Source organism: Periophthalmus magnuspinnatus, chromosome 9 (assembly GCF_009829125.3).
Source record: "Periophthalmus magnuspinnatus isolate fPerMag1 chromosome 9, fPerMag1.2.pri, whole genome shotgun sequence".
Classification (NCBI taxonomy): Eukaryota; Metazoa; Chordata; class Actinopteri; order Gobiiformes; family Gobiidae; genus Periophthalmus; species Periophthalmus magnuspinnatus.
Genome location: NC_047134.1, coordinates 4,617,939 through 4,638,088, shown reverse-complemented (window position 1 = coordinate 4,638,088; position 20,150 = coordinate 4,617,939). Strand labels below are relative to the sequence as shown.

Sequence of the window (20,150 nt, the reverse complement as noted above, 5' to 3'; positions counted from 1 at the left end):
TAAGTTCGAAAGTCGCTTGGGGATAATCAGCTATGTGCTAACTCATGACCACAAGACCTATCATTTTAATTAAAATCTGTTTCTGAATCTTTATAAACTGCAAAGTTATTAAAACATTTCGCAGAATCTTGCATAGACGGCCGTTTTGGACTTAAACCAACCATGCTATGGATATTAACTGTAGCGCAGCTGGTTAGCACTTAGGGGTTTAGCACGTAGCAGGTTGAACTTTTAATATTTGAGTTTTTGAAAAGTCTTTGGGAAAAATGAATGGAAAATTTACTACCAGAACCTGAGCGGTAGTGTCATGATTTCCAACCAGGAAGTAAAGTTTGAAACCTAAAATTTTGCCAAACAGGGATAAAAAAAAAAAGCCCATGTCTGGTCTAAAGAGTTTAACCTGAGCTGGAGGCCAGAGATCAGATCGTCAGGTGTGTGTAAATGTCAGACTGCAGATGTGTTGACCTGGTTTATGGTTAATATCTGTAATCACTGGGCCTATCCACATGAAAAAAAAATTGCACAAACATCATTGTCTTCTCTGTCAGTTTAAATAAACAACTTTTCTCTATGGTGTCTGCATTTGTGGCCTATTCTCATTAAAAATCAGGTTCACACATGAAGTTACTGATGTTACAATCACATCAGGTTTGTGAAGTTGTAATGTACAGTTTTGTATGTTTTTGTATATTTATGGAGAATTGTGTGGGAGCATGGGTGACATAGGCTTGTGGGCGGAGCTTTGAACAGAATCTTACAGCTAGCCATAAGGACGGTTTGAATAGGTGTACCATTTGAAATCTGTTCAGCATTTTGTTATGTGGGAACAAGATAGAAAGCTTTCAACAATGTATTTTGCATAATACCCTCTTTTAAGATAAAGATAAAACAACATTTATTTTTGTATAAAATAAACTATTATGAAACTGTGCAACATGAACATAGAAAACCTCTCCTCTGAGTTTTGAGGAGTTTGGATGAACATGGTTTAAAGAGACTCACTGAGCTGCAGGCATCTGAGGGCCATGTCTCTTTCAGAGTCACTGGAGCAGAAGACCCAGCACCCATACAAACACCCATACAAGCACCCACAGGTGACCTGCTGCAGTGAATGAGAGCACTCACATTAAGGACATGCTCAGAGTCCCAGTGTGAACCTTGCACTTTAACACAGAGCTGGTTTGAATATTGTAAAGACTGGATTGGTTTATTGTTAAAGTTATTACTAAACCAAGACGATACTTAACATAAACTGACCCCAGTGGCAGGACGGAAAACATGAAAACTGAATTTGTTGCAAAATGGATCCAGTTGTGTTTTGTACCTGGCTTTCATCCCATGACTGAACAGCTTTGTTCAAACATTATGAGACTTATTGAGAATCAGCAGTAAATAGTCTCATAATTACATCCAGTAAAATGCCCAACCAGGATTAAACCAGTGCTACGCCAGGACTAAACCAGGGCTAAACCAGGACTAAACCAGAACTAAACCAGGACTAAACAAGGGCTAAACCATGACTAAACCAGGTCTAAACCAGGACTAAATCAAGACTAATCCAGGACTACACCAGGACTTAATTAGAACTAAACCGGGACTAAATCAGGACTACACCGGCACTAAAGCCCAGTTCCTTTCTCTAAGTGAGGACTAACCTAGGACTAACCCAGGACTAAACCCAGTCCAGTTACAGGTTTCACAGGTTTATTATGGAGTCCAGCTGATGACCCGGAGCAGGGTCTCTGTGGCCTGTCTCAGTTCTGGGTCTGTGTCTCTCTTCCTCTCCAGACATGGACGATGTTTCATGAGGCGGCAACGTGCAGCAGGAGCCTCGCTGAGCGCCGTCAGGGCCCTGAGACAATAGAGGACCAAAGCCTTTACTCTCCGGGTCTGCTCAGGGTCCAGGGTCTGCTCCGGGACCCGAGTCTGCTCCGGGACCCGAGTCTGCTCCGGGACACGAGTCTGCTCTGGGACCCGAGTCTTCTCCGTGATCCACATCTTCTCCGGGATCCGAGTCTGTCCCAGGGTCTGCTCCTGCTCCATGGTCTGATCCAAGTCCAGGGTCTGTTCCTGCTGCAGGGTCTGCTCTGGGCCCCAAGTCCACTCCATGGTCTGCTTCAGGTCCAAGGTCTGCTCTGGGATCTGAGTCTGCTGCAGATCCAGGGGCGAGACCAGGTCCAACAAGACTGGGATCAGACCCAGCTCCAGACCCTGGACTTTACCTGGACACGAACACAACTCAAAAGATTAAAGGACTAAACCAGAACTAACCCAGATCTAAACCTGAACTAAACCAGGACTAAACCAGGACTAAACTAGGACCATTGGTGAGCGATGTAGGTTGATGGTAAATCCAGAGCATTGCCTTTGGACTCCTTCATCACCACAATCCGACCAAACGTTTTTTACTTCATTCATGAAACATTTGATACTCTGTGGCCCCCTGACTCAAAATAAACAACTACAAAAACAACGGACGCCATTTTGATCTGGAGACAAACAGGAAGAAGACAGAGACCAAACAAGAGTTGGGAGGAGACTTAAGAGGTTCAGAGTAAAAAACACAAAACAATAATAAGCCACAGGAAGGAACGGGCCGCGTCCAAAAAATGTGAATCTACATCAAACATCAGGAAGAACGCAAGTCATCTGTCAGGAATCTAACCCACAACCTCAGGATAACTGCTCTGCCACAGGGACACAGGGAAGACAAACACACTCCACTCAAGAGAGATCAGGAGTCTAACCCACAATGTCCTTATACTGAGAAGAGGAGAATGGACTAAAGTAGGTCTAAACTAGGTCTAAACTAGGTGTAAACTAGATTTCAACTTGGTTTAAACCAGGTCTAAAGTAGGTCTAAACCAGTTTGAAACTAGGTCTAAACTAGGTCTTAACTTGATTTAAACCAGGTCTAAACTAGGGTTAAACTAGGTCTAAACCAGAACTAAACTAGGTCTAAACCAGGTCTAAACTAGGTATAACCTAGGTCTGAGCCTAGGTATAACTTGGTCTAAACCTGGTCTAAACTAGGGTTAAACTAGGTCTAACCCAGGTCTAAACTAGGTCTAAACCAGGTCTAAACTTGGTTTAAACTTGGTTTAAACTTGGTCTAAACCAGGTCTAAACTAGGTCTAAATCAGGTTTAAACCAGGTTTAAACTTGGTCTAAACTAGGCCTAAACCAGTCCTAAACTAGGTCTAAACCAGGTCTAAACCAGTTCTAAACTAGGTCTATACCAGGTCTAAACTAGGTCTAAACTAGGTCTAAACCAGGTTTAAACTAAGTCTAAACTAGGTCTAAACCAGTTCTAAACTAGGTCTAAACCAGGTCTAAACTTGGTTTAAACTTGGTTTAAACTAGGTCTAAACCAGGTCTAAACTAGGTCTAAATCAGGTCTAAACCAGGTCTAAACTTGGTCTAACCTAGGTCTAAACCAGTCCTAAACTAGGTCTAAACCAGGTCTAAACCAGTTCTAAACTAGGTCTAAACCAGGTCTAAACTAGGTCTAAACTAGGTCTAAACCAGGTTTAAACTAAGTCTAAACTAGGTCTAAACCAGTTCTAAACTAGGTCTAAAGCAGGTCTAAACCCGTTCTAAACTAGGTCTAAACCAGGTCTAAACTAGGTCTAAACTAGGTATAACCTAGGTCTTAGCCTAGGTATAACTTGGTCTATACCTGGTCTAAACTAGGGTTAAACTAGCTCTAAACCAGGTCTAAACTAGCTCTAAACCAGGTCTAAACCAGGTCTAAACCAAGTCTAAACCAGGCCAAAATCAGGACTAAACTAGGTCTAAGTCAGGTCTAAACCAGGTCTAAACCAGGTCTAAATCAGGTCTAAACCAAGTCTAAACCAGGTCTAAACCAGGTCTAAACTATTTTTAAACTAGGTTTAAACTAGGTTTAAACCAGAACTAAACTAGGTCTAAACCAGTTCTAAACTTAGTCTAAACCATGTCTAAACTAGGTTTAAACTAGGTCTAAACCAGGACTAAACCAGGTCTAAACCAGGTTTAAGCTAGGTCTATACCAGGTCTAAACTAGGTCTAAACTAGGACTAATCCAGGTCTAAACCAGGTATAACATAGGTCTAAACCAGGTCTAAACTAGGTCTAAACTAGGACTAAAGCAGTTCTAAACCAGGAATAAACTAGGTCTACACCAGGTCTAAACTAGGTCTAAACTGAGTCTAAACCAGGTTTAAACTAGGTCTAAACAAGGATTAAACCAGTTCTAAATCAGGACTAGACTAGGTCTAAACCAGGTCTTTCTCTGCAACATGCATACGGGTCTATTGATACTTTGCAGTGACATCATGCTGGGGGTTTTCTACGAATATCGCAATGGTGGAATGTTTTCAGTTTAAAAACTCAAGAAAAAGTACAAAATGGATTTAAACAACACATTTTCAAACTTCCCCTGGGAATTCTGACCTGCCTCATCTCAGGTTAAACTATGGGGGCACTACAGTGACATTGGATGTGTGGTGCGTTGGTCAGAGGGACAGCAGCAGAGGGAGCCGTACCTGCGGTGATGACAAACGTGTTCATACACACTCCAGCCGCGTTGGCTCTGACCTCGGTGTCAGGGTCACGGAGTAGGGTCAAAAGGTCAGAGAGCACACCTAGGGCACAGATCTGCCGCTTCCCCTCCAGAGGAATACTGTAACAAGACAACAATACTGAACCAGGACTGAACCAGGACTGAACAAGGACTGAACCAGGACTGAACCAGGACTGAACCAGGACTGAACCAAGACTGAACCAGGACTGAACCAGGATTAAACCAGGACTAAACCAGGACAACACTGAACCAGGACTGAACCGGGACTGAAACGGGACTGAACTGGGACTGAACCGGGACTGAATAGGGAAAGAACAGGGACAGCACCTGGACTGAACTGGGACTAGCCCAGGACTGAGCCAGGACTGAACTGGAACTAGACCAGGACTGAACTGGGACTGAACCGGAACTGAAGCAGGGACTAAATCGGGCCTGAACCAGGTCTAAACCAGGACAGATCTCACCTAAGAGCCAACATGGCTGCCGCCGCTTCTCTGCGCACATGAGCCGATCCGTGAGAGAGTTTGTCACGGAGCAGTGCCACACCGTCAGAGGCCAGAGCTGGTAGGGCATCCAGGTGAGAGCACCGCGCCAGAGTGGACAAGAGCAGGACCAACTCCTCCTCCTGAGACACAAAGAACTGAGTCAGATGCCTTCCCATCCTCCTGTATCCCTGTGTATCAAATGCCCTCCCATCCTCCTGTAATGTTAAACTGAGATGGGGTCAGGTCAAATGTCTCTAGTTAATCTGCAGATGTTGTGGTGTGTCAGATGCCCTCCCAGATGTAGCAGTGTGTGTCAGATGCCCTCCCAGATGTAGCAGTGTGTGTCAGATACCCTCCCAGATGTTGCGGTGTGTCAGATGCCCTCCCAGAGAATGGAGCTTGGCTCTGATTTGACATTTGTATGTTTCTAACACTTCCTCGTCTGTACCTTTGTGTCTCCTTCTTTGTCTCCTCCCTCCTTCTCTTGTTTTTCTTCGGGCTTTTGTTTTTGATTTTGTTCCTCCATTTTGTTTCCTAGTTCTTTCTCTCCTTCCACTTCTGTCTTTTCGTCCTTTGCTTCTTTAGATCCTTGTTCAACTTCTTCACTGACTCCTGCTTCTTCAGTTCTGTCCTTGCTTCCTCTATCCTCCTGTGCCTCCTTGATGCCTAGTTCCTCATGTGCCTCCTTTCCTCCTTCCTTGCTTCCTCTCTCCTCAGCTCCTTCCTTGCTTCCTCCCTCCTTTACTCCTTCATTGGTTTCTCCCTCCTCTGCTCCTTCCTTGCTTCCTCCCTCCTCTGCTCCTTCCTTGTTTCCTCCCTCCTCTGCACCTTCCTTGTTTCCTCCCTTCTCTGCTCCTTCCTTGTTTCCTCCCTCCTCTGCTCCTTCCTTGTTTCCTCCCTCCTCTGTTCCTTCCTTGTTTCCTCCCTCCTCTGCTCCTTCCTTGTTTCCTCCCTCCTCTTCTCCTTCCTTGTTTCCTCCCTCCTCAGCTCCTTCCTTGCCCCTTTGCTTCTCATCCATTTCTTGGACTGTCTTTCTTAGTTTGAGGATCAGTTTTGGGATCAAACTTAGTAAAGCTTCAGCTCCTGAAAAAAACAAGCACACATCATTTTTATTTCTTTATTTTTATTAATATTCTGAATCATTCCAAAGTTTGAAATGACTCGCGTCTTGGCATTTCCTGTTGTGACTTTGACACGAGCCGCCCTCTGTAGAGCCACTGCCCACTACCAGGACTAAACCAGGACTAAACCAGGTCTAAATCAGGTCTAAACCGGGTCTGAACCAGGTCAGAACAGGACTGAACCAAGACTGAACCAGGTCTGAACCAGGACTCAACCAGGACTCAACCATATTTAAACAAGGACTAAACCAGGTCTAAACCAGGTCTAAACCAGGCCACAACCAGAATTAGCCCAGGACTAAATCAGGACTGAACCCAAACTAAACCAGGTCAAAACCAGGTCTACACCAGGTCTAAACCAGGTCTAAGTTGTCTGATTTTCCATGTTGTGTCTGATTTTTCCTGTTGTATCTGATTTTCCTGTTGTGTCTGATTTTTCCTGTTGTGTCTGATTTTTCCTGTTGTGTCTGATTTTCCTGTTGTGTCTGATTCTTCCTGTTGTTTTGTTTTTTGTGTCTTGGCGGCACGGTGACTGAGTGCCATCACTCATGTCTCACAGCAAGAAGGTTGGTTCGATCCCCGGGTCACCAGGCCTTTCTGTGTGGAGTTTTTCATGTTTCTCCCCGTGTCTGGATGGGTTTCCTCCGGGTACTCCGGTTTCCCCCATCAACCAAAACATGAACGCCCTTCGAGACAACTGTTGTTGTGATTTTGGGCGTTACAAAAATAAATGAATTGAATTGAATTGAATTAAGTGTGCAGACCTGAGGGCAGGAGGCTGAGGCGGTTCAGGACTCTGTGGACTGAGATTCTGCAGTGAGAGTCTGGATCATCGAGGAGCAACGAGAGAGGAGTGAGCAAGGAGGAGGAGAGGAGCGCATGACTGTGGACATAAAAGAGTGTTAATATGAGAGAGAGGAGGAGAGGAGGAGAGGAAGAGAGAAGGGCACGACTGTGGACATAAAAGAGTGTTAATATGAGAGGGTAGAGAGAGAGCAAGAGAGACAGAGGAGGAGAGGCGGAGGAGTGGAGGGCACGACTGTGGACATAAAAGAGTTAATATGAGGGAGAGAGAGTAGAGAGAGAGAAGGAGAGGAGGGCATGTCTGTGGACATAAAAGTGTTAATATAAGAGAGGGAGGAAGAGAGGAGGAGAGGAGGAGGAGGAGAGGAGGAGGAGTGGAGGGCATGACTATGAAAATAAAAGAGTGTTAATATGAGAGAGGGAGGAGGAGGAGGGGAGGAGGAGAGAAGGGCATGACTGTGGAAATAAAAGAGTGTTAATATGAGGGAGAAAGAGAGAGGAGGAGAGGAGGGCACAACTGTGGAACTAAACAGTGTTACTATATGAGAAAGAGGGGGAGAGCGGGGAGTCGGAGGGAAGGAGGGAGGGGAAGAGAGGAGAGAGAGAGAGACAGACAGAGAGGGAGAGAAGAGAAGAGGATAGCACGGCTGTGGAAATAAGAGTATTACTATAAGAGAAAGAGAGAGAATGGGTTAGTGCTGCTGTGAAAGAGGACAGATATGAGTGTGATAGAAAGACACAGAGAGAGTTTACCGTCCAATGGCGTGGGAGGACATCAGGTGCAGCAGGTCACAAGTTCGAGTCCTCACTCCAGAATCTGGGTCTCGTAATAGAAGACTCAGCTCCTGCACCTGACCTGAAACACACATCTGTCTCAGCCACAGCCGGGGCATGCTGTGGCTGCCAGTCTGAGCTTACGCCCTCTGTGACCAACAATCACTCACACAACACAGCACAGGAAAAAAAGGGTCAAGTGTTTGGCCCAAAGACACCTCAACAGTCAGAGCTGGAGTCAAACTTCCATACTTGATGTGATGGATGTCTTCAGCCTCAAATGTCACAAGTTTTATCTGGTAAACCAATTTTACTTGGCTATAAACGCAAATTAAAGGTGCACTGAGTTTACAGCAGCCTAAATATCCCTCTCAAACGATTACATTTGTTTTATATCTATAATAACAAAATATCTACTGCTACCTCCATTTATTTTTGAGCCAGGCAGAGGTGAGGGCAACTAAGTGTTTACACCAGTGCATGGACCCTTTATAATGTAAACCTAAACCCACTCTCGCCAACTGGAACACATTAAAATCCATCAGAAACTAGTCTAGAATTTCAAAAATCTTGACCCTCCTTATATCTTTGTTTACTGTTCTTGTGGCTGTAGTAGCTGTGACATTCTGGATTTCCGTCTGATGTTGGTCAAATAAACACAAATACAACTGGTCAAGGTGATGAGAGCAGAGTTGTCAAATGTGTATCACCAATAGCTGAGCCAGGATACATCTGCTGAAAAGGGGCCCAGAGACAAATTCAGCTTAGGGCTCCCTCAGAGCTAGGGCCAAAACACCTGTACTATGGTGATGGGCTGGTACTGCTAATTCACTTTCATAAAAGTTAATTTGTTTTATAAACGCTTGTACCTGCGGTGATGGTCTGCATTGTCTTTTATAAGAGTTAATTTGTTTTATAAACGCTTGTACCTGCGGTGATGGTCTGGTACAGGCGCTCCGGCTCGTGCAGGAGGTCACACAGGGAGGTCAGAGCGCGCTTCCGCTGTTCCGAGTCCGGCCTCTGGAGATCCTCAAACAGCCGAGGTACCGCCCGCAGCCCGTAGGCCACCGGAGCCCGGCTCTGGTCCGCCGCGGCCAGGGCCATGGATCGTAAGACAAATTACCCGCGAAGAGAGAGGTAAGACTCAGTAAACTCCGGTTAAGCCCCGGTAAAAGGAGTTCAGGATGAGAGGAGGAAAACTCCACAGCAAGGACGCACAACAACGCACCGCTGCCTAGCAACCGACAACAGGCGACCAGAAAACTAAAATAATAATGGAATGAACAACAAATAAATAAACAAAATATAATACAACATATCAATAATAAATAAATAAAATTAGAATAAATAATCTAATACAAAATGGTGAAACATTATGAAAGTTACCAATTTAAAATGAAAGACTGAATATTCAATTTCTAAAAAGTGAAAACCATCAATAAACAAATATAAAGTAATAATACGTTTTGCTGTTTTCTTCCGTTAAAAGTTTTGTTTTTTAATTATAAAATTAGCTCGGAGTTTTACATTTATTTTTACAACAGAATAATTATTTAAAAACGTAAAATTAGCAATAGAAAAAAAAATCCATGGAAGAGCCCGTGAAGCTGCGCATGCGCACGAGAGGATCGTAAACCGGAAGCACACATTCTGTAGCTGATCTGATAAATGTACGCGATTTTACGGTTTTTCATCCATCGACCTTTAATATTTAACCGTGTACGACATTTAAAGTCTCTGTGGTTTTGATATTTTGCTGTTTTTGTGGATTTTCGAGTTTTTAAAGCCGTTTTTGCGTCATGTCGGGTTCACTGACCTCTGGAGGAGAAATGTCCAACACAGAGCTTTTACAACAGGTAAAGATAAAACATTATGAAATAAAACTAATCATTGCGACATGCACTCACTACTTTAATATCGGGTTTTGAGTTGACACCTGCCGCCATATTGGTTCTAGTTGTAAACAAACGTAGAAACAAACGTAAACATACGTGAAAAATAAGTGCAATAATCTGTTTTAAATCGTTTTTAAATCTGTAAACTAATTATGAAGCTAACATTATCAAACTGTAAACTGCCTTAGATTTTAGGTGTCTGTTTTTAGGCTACCATCTTAATACGTGTTAATACGTCCATGTTAAATACGTTCACAGTCCATCCCCTGCTCTTCTGACCCACTCCCCTGCATCCCATCTGCTTCTCTAACCCCTTTCCTCCATTCCTTTGACCCGCTCCTCTACTTCTCTGCTCCTCTGCCTCTCTCCTCTGCATCCTCTGCTCCACTCCTATGACCCTCACCCCCGCTCCTCTTCTGCTCCTCTAATCCCTTTCCTCTGCTCCTTTGACTCTCTCCTCTGCTTCTGAGTCTCTTCTCCTCTGACCCTCTCTTCCGCATCCTATTCCACCACATTCATAAATCTCCTTTCTCCTGTTCACACATGGACTCTCCTCCTCTGTCTCTTCTGCAGATGGCACTGTGGCAGTGGTTGACCTCTCAGTCGGAGGACGATCGTGGCGTTCTGGCCTCAGTGACTGGGGTGAGGTTGGCATCGGAGCTGTTCAATCGCATCACGGGACAGGACCAGATCAACGCTTTCAAAGTACAGACATAAAGATCACATTTCAGTGATTTTTTTGTGACATTTTAAGACACTTTAGTTTGATTTTTGTATATTAAGGCTGCACTATGTAGCTTTTTTTGTTGGGGGATCTGCTACTTGTTCATCTCCATGGGGATGTCATAAGATTTATATGACGAGTTTGTGGAGCCAATTCCAAACTAATCATGAGAGGGTTCAACATTTGTGGAGCAGAACAGTGAATCTCTAATAGTTATATAGACCCCTGCCCTCCATCTGAAATATGTTATACTGTGGAATATTCTAGACAAAGCAATAACATCTCTATGGAGACAAGCAGGTGGCAGATTCTCCACCAACTTAGCCGTGGTTTAATTCTACTTTAGACAAAGTTTAAACCTGGTTTACTGCTGTTTTGTCCCTCTGTTCACTGCTGAGGCAGTGGGGTTTGGTTGTGTTTTTCGAGTGCAGCATACGGTGGCCCCCAGAGGTTCATTTTTTTTCCACCTTTGCTTTTGGTTTCAGAGGGAGTGCATCGTGGGAATCGCAGACTTCCTCAAACAGAATCCTGGAGCCACTGAAGCTCAGATCAACTCAGAGGTGGAGAAGAGAGTCGTGCTGTTTGCCGCCAGAGTGCAGGCGTTGAACCAGCAACCACTCCTGTAAAACAGTATGCCTTTAAGGGCATTCAGTTTATCTGTCAGTGCCAGGGCTGCCCATGTCTGCCACTCCAGAAGTAAAATACAATTAATTTTCCCATAGACTTATATATATTAAAGGCGCTGTAACAGATTTTTCTTAAAATGTGAAAAACAGAACTAGTTCATTTTAAACAGTTTGCAGTGGTCCAAAGTTATTTCTCACTTACCTTATGCATTCAGAGCATCCTAATTATTCACCACGATAAGTTCATAAGCATTTTTCACAACTCTTGACAAAACTCCCCTCTGGAGTCTACCAGAGGGGAGTTTTGTCGTCACAGTAAAGCTAACGACTAGCATATTGCTTTATCATTAGATGCAGACTGAGCATGGCAAATCTATGGGTAAAATGTATGTGAAAATAACTTCTAAAACAGCACAGGGCTTTGGTTCAGTCCTCTTCATACAAGACATTGTCTCATTGGGAGCTTTAAAGGGGCATTATGTAACTTTTCAGGCTGAGGATCTGATAACTACTCAACTCCATCAAAGTTATTGCTTTTTCTGGATCTATTTTGTATATTATATTTAATTACAAAGTTATTACAACATCACTCTGAGACAAGCAGATGTGGACTCTCTACCAGAAAAGTTCCACAGTGCAACCTTTAATCTTGCTCCCTTTCTTCTGCTCATATTTGTTGAGTTTTGATGAAGTCAGAGACAGTGTGTGTACATTGTGGTCATCACTGATTACTTTTGTTTTAATATTTCGTTTTTGTCAGCTGAATAGTCCATTGAGTAAACACTAAACAGTGTCTGTTTAGTCCCTCAACCTCTGCAAATCTGAAGGACCAGTGCTTTTTAACTGTAAATGTTTTATTTCCTTTTTTTATACAGTTTCTCAGTTGCAATAATAATGTTTCCAAATCCTCGAGTGTCTCTTTCCAATTGTTTTTATTATATTATTAAACTTTAAAGGGCCCATGTTACTCTATTCTCTGATTTGTTAAGATGTTTCCTTACACAGGCTCGTATTGCTAACCGTAAGAAGGGTTCAAATAGGGCCCAAGATGCATCAAAAACCTCTTCAGGCATGTTTTTGATGAGGGAGCAATGCTATAACATGGAAAATCGTTTACCTCCAAAATAAAAGTCTGAACAGTTAGACAGTAGGTTTATTTTGAAGACGTCAGACGAAAAATTGAAGAAATGTGTAAAATGTAAAATAATAAATGATTTGAGTCTGTGCCAGCTGCTGATTGGCTGTCCTGTGATGTGGCTTTGATTGACAGTCCATGCTGGCCCATGATTGACTGGTTTTACGTGTTCCTCCTCATGGAAGCGGGCTCTGTCTCTCGCTCGTACTCTATTTCGACATAGGCTCGTTTCCTGCGGGGGGCAGCACCGTTCGCAGGACCCTTTCCCTTGGACTGTTTCTTCTTCTCTGGTTGTGGTCCAGTGTGTTTTTGTAGTTCTGTCTCCATTTCCTCCTCCTCCTCCTCTTCTTCACTCGATGTTTCCTCCTCTTCGTCGCTGCTCGTTCGCAGTTTGTTCATGTCCTGAAAACAAAATGTTCATTCATGAGAGCTGCTCTTGATTGGATAATCAGAGCGGCAAAAATATTAAAGAGGGGTATTCCTCTTCTGTGGAGTAACAACATATAACACTTAGATGACCATTTGTCATTTTGCAAATGCTATATTGCTAGGGGCCCTAAGTCACTCCCCCTTCAGAGCATTTCACAACAGAATCAGCATGCATCCCAATAATGAAAATACTGCACATCATATCAGGTTTGTCAAGTTGCTGTGTACAGTTTTGTCTCATGTTTTTGTATATTTATGGATAATCGTCATTGAGGAGAATGGCTGATGTAGGCTTGAGGGAGGAGCTTTGTACAGAGGGTTTAAATAGGAACCAGGAGAGATCGCTAAATTACTGAAACATGCATGGATGACATGAAAACCTCTTCAGGCATATTTTTGATGAGGGAACATAACATGGTGGAAAAGCTCCAAAAAGTCAATTTTGCATAATACCCCCTCTTGAATTATAATTTAATGGCCTCACAGCACAACTTGGTGGCTCTCAAACATATGGCTTTCCGACTACCACCAGATCCAGTAAATATAAACCAAGTACATAACAGAACTATTCCAGGTCTAATCTCGGACTAAACCAGGTCTATAATAGGACCACCGAATCTGTGGGACCAGATAATAATCATATTTAGAGTCTCCATGTGACCGCAGCCAGCGATGGACAATGTTTATGATTTTTATTTTATTTATTCTAAAAGTTTTACCTCGAAGTCGCTAAGGTCGCTCTCGTCTATGTCCTCATCCGCCACAAACTCCTTCCTCCCCACGTCCTGAAAAAAAGCGTTTGTTATTTAAAGGAGATATTATGTGAAATGAACTTGAGTTTTAAAGGGGCTATATTACGCTATTTTCTGATCCATGTTATAATGTTGTTTCCTCATCACAAACAGACCTGGAGTTGTGTTTTGTTTCATTCACATGTTTAACACAAAAACCCTGCAAATTACTCTCGAACAGAAAACACTGCATTCCATCTTGTGATGTCATGTGGTAATACAGGAAGTGCTCCACTGTGTTTTTAAACTCCATACATCTTCACTAGAATTATTTGGTTTTGATTTCAATTGCCAATCTCTACTGAACTAAATGTAAAAGGAGCTGTTAACCTGAAAACTACCACTTCATGAAATCACAAGATGGAACAGAGCATTTTGAGCTTTGGAGATGTGGACAGACTAATAATAAAGTGTTACTCAAACATGTGTGAATGAAAGAAAACACAACTTCAGGTATGTTTTTGAGGAGGCAACAGCATTATAACATGGCTTAAAGCTCAAAAGAGTCAGTGTTGTGTAATATAGGACCTTTAAAGAGTGAGATCGTAGTAACACATAAAACAGTTATGTTTAGAGTGATTCTTACATGTTTAATTAATATGTTTGTCCTGCATTTGAGGCTTGAATCCTCAGAATCACACATGGAGGGTTCAAAAATGTCACACAGCTTCTTTAAATAAAACAATAAAACCGCAAACTCAAATCTGCTGCTGCTTGTTACGTCACTATGGAGAGGTGGATCTGTTTCTTAAGAGCTCAACAGTCCCACCCACTTCAAGGTCTTAGTGCTGATCAGCCCTGAGATTTCAAACTTTTAATATCTATTTTTCTGGAAAGTCTATGGGAAAAATGAATGAAAAATGTACATCCGGGACCGGGGCTGTGCAGTCACTGTTGAGCTTCATTATTAACCAGTTTTAGATTAATATTAAAGTTTACAGTGAAAAAAATGTAAAACGATTATCAAAGTATGTCTAAATACCTGAAAAGAGTCAAGTCATGGCCCCATCTCCCCCCTGCTCTGAGCTTCTCCTCTCCCTCCCTCGCTCCCATTAGCTCATCCTCTTCCTCCACCTCACTCTCATAATCATCTCCTCTTACCTCTCTGCTTCCCCTCTCCCCATCCCTCTTTCACCCTTTACCTCATCCTCTTCCTCCTCTTCTTCTTCCTCCTCTCTCTCCTCTTCCTCGCTCTCTTCGTCCTGTTGATCCAGAGCTCTGTCGAAGGCGTGCACCGGGAAGTTATAGATGTCTCCGTACTGAAAAACAAAACATTTCAATGATCTCTTCTAAAGTCTTAAGTCTTGGTCCAGTCCCAGGCCAGTCCCCTGTCCAGGTCCCGTCCCCAATCCAGTCCCGGTCCCGTCCCCAATCCAGTCCCGGTCCCCGGTCCAGTCCTGGTTCCTGTCCAGGTCCAGTTCTGGTCTCGGTTCCGGGCCCGGAGCCGTCCCCGGTACCAGACCCGTCCCAGTGCCGTCCCCGGTACCAGACCCGTCTCAGTGCCGTCCCCGGTACCGTCTCCGGTTCCAGTCCCAGACCAAGTAGTAGTTCCTGGTCCAGTCCTAGTCTAGTCCCTGTCCCAGGTCTAGTCCTAGTCCAGTCCCGGGTTAGTCCTACTCCTCACCGTTCCCTGCTTGAGTCTCTCCAGCAGTTCTTTCTCGATGGCGTTGTCCAGTTGTGCTGCAATCAGGGCCTTTTCCTGAGACACAGAAAGCATTGTGTTTAGATTTATAAATATTTTAAGATCATTTTACGATTTTTCTTGCGTTTTTGTTTCAAACCTCTTTTCTTTTCTCACGCTGTTCCACTTTTCGACTCAGAGGCACCAGCTTCCTCCTGAAACACAGATAAAACAAGTTTAAAATATCATAAACATTTACTGAACGGGGACTGTGGTACAGCACCAGGGAGGGAGCATGTGCGTATTCAGATGGCTCTGTTTGTTTGAAGCCGGCTGTCATGGAAATACATTTGGCGACATTCATGGTGTTTGGGGTGAATGATGCGCAATGCAGTGAGCAAGGCCAACCTTACATGTGTGAAAACAACCTTAGTCCTGGTCTAATCCCATTTTGGTCCATGGACTCACCTCCTCTTGAGCTCCAGTTTGCGCATGCGGATGAGGTACTGCGTGATCTTGGTGAATCTCTGTTTACACTTGTGTCGTATAAAGCGAGGCCAGTAAATCAAGTTCTCATCGATCTGCTCCAGAGCCTTCTCATAGTTTCTGCTCAACTTCACCTGGAACATACCACAGCAACATCATGAGCAAACACCATCAGAACCGCTCTAGTTTAACCTGAGCTGGAAGTCAGATCCTCAGGTGGAGATCTCTGTGTAACTGTCAGATTACAGATGTGTTGACCTGGTTTATGGTTAATATGTCTGTAATCATTGGGCCTATCCACATAAAACAAATACTGGCACGAAGTTCAGTCTCTTCTCCATCAGATTAAATAAACAAAAGACAAATGATTTTTTCACATAAGCTTCAAAAAGTGGAGCCATTATTCAACCTCAATGTTCTCAGTTGAAAGAACTTTAAGCCATAAGATTAATATGACAAGTTTGTGGAGCCGATCCAAAACAAATAATGAGAAGGTTCAAAATGTGTGGAGCAGACGTTTGGAGATTTCGTTCAAAAACAGTAACTATCCCATAACGTTATATAGGCCCCGCCCCCTGTCTGAAACTATGACATAATCAAATTTGACAATGTGATCACAGCTTGGATCTGGGCTCTAGATAATGATGAGATCTTTGTCATATAAACCGGCTCTTGTCTCGCTGCAGGTTTTAGTTAAATGTATTGAAAATCCCAAAATAGCGTCTGACCTTCTCCCACATTTTGGCAGGAAACGCAGCTCTCTCGATTACCTTCATGTACAGGAAGCACTGGCCTGAAAAGAACACAAGATTATTTAAACAGGGCTTCTACAGGGACGACTCTGAAAACACTCTAAATGAGTCTTTTGTTGCAGCATCACAATACACCGCACAGGGAACTACATGTCCCATGATCCTTTGTGGCATCAACAGACCGATATAACAGTCCTTGAACTGAGGAGAAATTACTTAATGTTTAGACCAACTATTATATTATTTGACTAATCTGATAAGGGTTTCTATGGGACAACAGCAGAAAGGAGAAGACAGTGAGTGGGCTGAAGATTTGGTATTTTTTGGTATTTACATGTTGCCTGACAAATCCAAAACAATCTCTCTTTATTTTTATATAGATTGATCAGTCTGGTCCCGTTACGTCTTGAACCCAGTCAAACGTGATCATCCAATCAGATCTGTTTTTTCAGTGACACATGTGAAACAAACAAGCTCATTGGTCATCTATGATTTCCAAATAAATTCTAATTTATCTCACCTCAGATTAACAAAGTTTTGTGCTTCATTCATTGATTCTAAAAATCCTTGAAATCCACCATGTTTTTCAGCCCCCTGTGATATTTTTATTTTATATTTTCTAATATGGATGGACTATGCATGTCCCTGACTGGCTAATCCTGTCAGTCACACCCATTTAAAAATGGAGAGATTCACCGGTGACCTCACATCTTCATAAAATATTGGAAAAGTGTGCGTTCTGGATCCCAAATTTATCTGTAAAAAGTCAGATTAAATTCATTATACACAAATTTATGCAGTCTTTTTATAAATAAATTGTTTACTTTTTTGTGCATAAATAGTTTTTGTGGGAGCTCTCCCTGCAAGTGTAGTCTTGTGAGTGCGTTTTTTAAAACAAGAATATTTGTGCACTTTTGTGAGTAATTTTACATTTCATTGGTAGTTAATCCAACTTTATCTGTACAGCACATTTTACCAACATAAAAAGCCCAACGTACTGCACAGAGGAGGCACGTCAGAAATCAACACACTGCATAAAATATAGTATAAAAAATAAATAAGCAAGTGAATACAAAATAAAACAATTAATTAAAAAATAGTTGCATAAAAGATGGAGGATTACAGATTTCTCATGATGGATTAAAGACCAGTGAGTAAAAGTGTGTTTTAAATGAGACTTCAGCATCAGCTGAAGGGGGCAGGTCCTAATGTGAGCGGGATGAGCCGGCCACAGACATGGTGCAGGCGCTCCTGCTTTTGAGTCTCGATACTTAAAACTTAACACATTTAAAGAGAGGTTTTAGCACGTTTCTGTGGGAATCGTCTGAATAACGTTATCAGGATTCTCCAAAAATATAATAATATATTTCTGATTATTTGCCCACCCTTTAGTTAGTGCTTAAGAATGTGCCAGGGACTTTTAGACTTCTAAAAACAGCCACAACATATATCAGTGTATTTTTTTTATTTTGTAGAAGTAGTTGTAGTACAAATAGTAGTACTCAGAGAGTTAAGAGTAGGAGTTGCAGTACCTTTCTCCTCCTTGATGGTGGCGTACTGGCTGTTGGCAAGGGGGCAGGAGGACCGGTTGCACAGTCCCGTGAGGCTGTATTCATTACGACAAAAATTCTGACTTTTGGTTCTGAAAAATCATGACATTCATTTTAAAACCAGGAGCAAAAAATAGACCAAATTATTACATTTCTTCAAATATCACTATTTTAACAATACTGTGTTTTAGACTCACTTGACTTTGTAGGAGCAGAACTGTTTGTTTCCAATAATGTCCCAGATCACCTGCAAAAGAAACAAGTGGTTAACTTTTACACAAGTGATTTAGTCCCCTGGTTCAGGCGCTGGCTCTAGCTCCTGGTTCTCGTAGTGGTTCCGTCCCTGGTTTTAATACTGTTTCATTGTTGATTCCATTCTGCTTTAGTCTAAGCTCTGATCTGGTTTTGGTCCCCGATTTTGGTCTGAGCAGTCCTGTTTCTAATCCTAGCTTTTACAATGAAAGGAAATCCACAAATAAGACCCCATGTCCACAATGACACAGGGAGGGCATCTGACACACAGGCAGGGCATCTGACACACCGGCAGGGCATCTGACACACCGGCAGGGCATCTGACACACCGGCAGGGCATCTGACACACCGGCAGGGCATCTGACACACCGGCAGGGCATCTGACACACCGGCAGGGCATCTGACACGCTTGTAAAGGTATAAAATACAGGGTTGGCAGCTTTTACACACACTATCCGTCCACATGTGACTATTACACACGAGTTCTGCAATTTCGTGTGGTTAATATTGATCAACATTATTAAAATTACATTAAAACTATCCTCCATGTCATTGCTTCGTTACTTAAATAAAAGTGTCGTTCTCGTGGATTATTGCTTCGTTTCTGCATTTATCAGACTCTTTAGACACCGGTGTTAGCTTTAGCATTATCCTAGCATTCATCTGGTTTAAACGGGTCAAACTTACGTCGTCGTGCTGCATTTTCACGTCCTGTCGTGTCTCTTAAACTCTCAAACCGGGGTCTGTTTGTAAATCCGCACTTTTATGCAAGATTTCTGCTAAATTCGTTCGTTTCAGGACGTCACCGGAGCCACATGGATTTTTAGGGAGACGCCATTTCTGTTTGCAGCGGAGGTCTCGGGCTTCCAGGAACTATCGCGAGACTGAGATTTTGATGCTTTATGTAATTTTATATAGGAGAATAATGTCTCAATAAATAAATTAATTAATATAAAATAAAATAAATACATAATTACAATATATATAAATAAAATAATTAATTAATTAATAAACAAACTGAAAAATTAAAAGGTGGCCATGTAACTTTTCTTGTTAAATGCTGCTTGTTTCCATGGAGATGTTATTAGGTTCATATCAGATAAACTCCACCTGCACCGTTTCAATCTGTGTTGATCTGAGTGTGGCGAGGGTCAGACCCAAACAGGAGCAACCATCAGGGCCAGCCAGAATGTCACCTATGTCACCTGTCACATCTGTCACACCTGTCACACCTGTCTCATGCTGCTTTTGTGTGATCTCAAAAACTCGGAGATAGCTACTTAATCATCCCACACATCAATATAAAGTAATTTAGGAAGGTTTTGCAAAATTTTATTGCGGTATACTTAATTAATGAGAATATACAGTTGAGTTTTGGCTTCAATCAATCAAACAGACTCCCAAACAATTCCGCACGATTTTCTGAGTTGAAATTCCAACCTGACTTGCATTCAGGTTGGAATTCAACTCAGATCTCCTGAGTTTCCAAGGTCACATGAATGCAGCACAGGCTTACTTTTACACAGATTTGTATTTACTTTTGCACAAAGACTCTTCAGACTGCTTCACATTAACTTTTCAGGTGTAACACTAACTCTGGAAGCAGTTCAGTAGGAAAAGTTATATATTGCATCTTTAAACCACAAAATTAAAGGGTAAATATAATGAACAAAGTTAATAAGGTTAATTAATAAATGTTTGGGTTTTCTGCTTTGGCATTTCTTTCTGAAACTGAGATAAACAGAACATAGAACCTCTTTTGAATGGTTCCTTAATATGAACGGTTGGAACCAGATCTCATTTTTTAAAAGAACCAGATATTTTTCTTTCAAATTTTTATGCATTTATATCCTGATTAACACTGAAACTACATGAGAATCAGCACAGAAGCAAAGGAGGTGACACAAGGGAGAGATTTGTGCACAAAAAATATATTTGGCACCATAATTACAGCAATTTTTTATTTAGATTTTCTCAGTTTGTAGCAATTTAAACACATCTGAGCCTGGGTTGTTTCTCTCCGTGATTAGTTTGTATAAAATGAGTTCCCACATTGGCTCCTGTCATATAAATAAATATAAAAAAGAGCCAGTCTTTTGAATGGCTCTTAGAAATGAACATATTAGTGATGGAAGTTTCGG

The 20,150-nt window shown here is 42.3% G+C and overlaps 2 protein-coding genes across 2 annotated transcripts; both read right to left on the bottom strand.

The window, feature by feature from the left end:
* Positions 1-1,666: 1,666 nt before the first annotated feature.
* Positions 1,667-8,852, bottom strand: rsph14 (radial spoke head 14 homolog). The gene is made up of 8 exons (XM_055224027.1): positions 8,678-8,852; positions 7,728-7,830; positions 6,935-7,053; positions 6,077-6,132; positions 5,878-5,904; positions 5,029-5,186; positions 4,527-4,663; positions 1,667-2,222 (listed from the first exon to the last, which is right to left on the bottom strand). The coding sequence occupies exons 1-8, from the start codon at positions 8,850-8,852 to the stop codon at positions 1,708-1,710; spliced, it is 1,290 nt and encodes a 429-aa protein (XP_055080002.1). The 3' UTR covers positions 1,667-1,707.
* A 3,322-nt stretch (positions 8,853-12,174) lies between these two features.
* Positions 12,175-18,871, bottom strand: mak16 (MAK16 homolog (S. cerevisiae)). Its single transcript, XM_033972833.2, has 10 exons — positions 18,697-18,871; positions 17,955-18,004; positions 17,740-17,849; positions 16,184-16,248; positions 15,438-15,589; positions 15,130-15,184; positions 14,973-15,047; positions 14,491-14,607; positions 13,277-13,342; positions 12,175-12,530 (listed from the first exon to the last, which is right to left on the bottom strand). The coding sequence occupies exons 1-10, from the start codon at positions 18,709-18,711 to the stop codon at positions 12,291-12,293; spliced, it is 945 nt and encodes a 314-aa protein (XP_033828724.1). The 5' UTR covers positions 18,712-18,871; the 3' UTR covers positions 12,175-12,290.
* Positions 18,872-20,150: the final 1,279 nt, after the last annotated feature.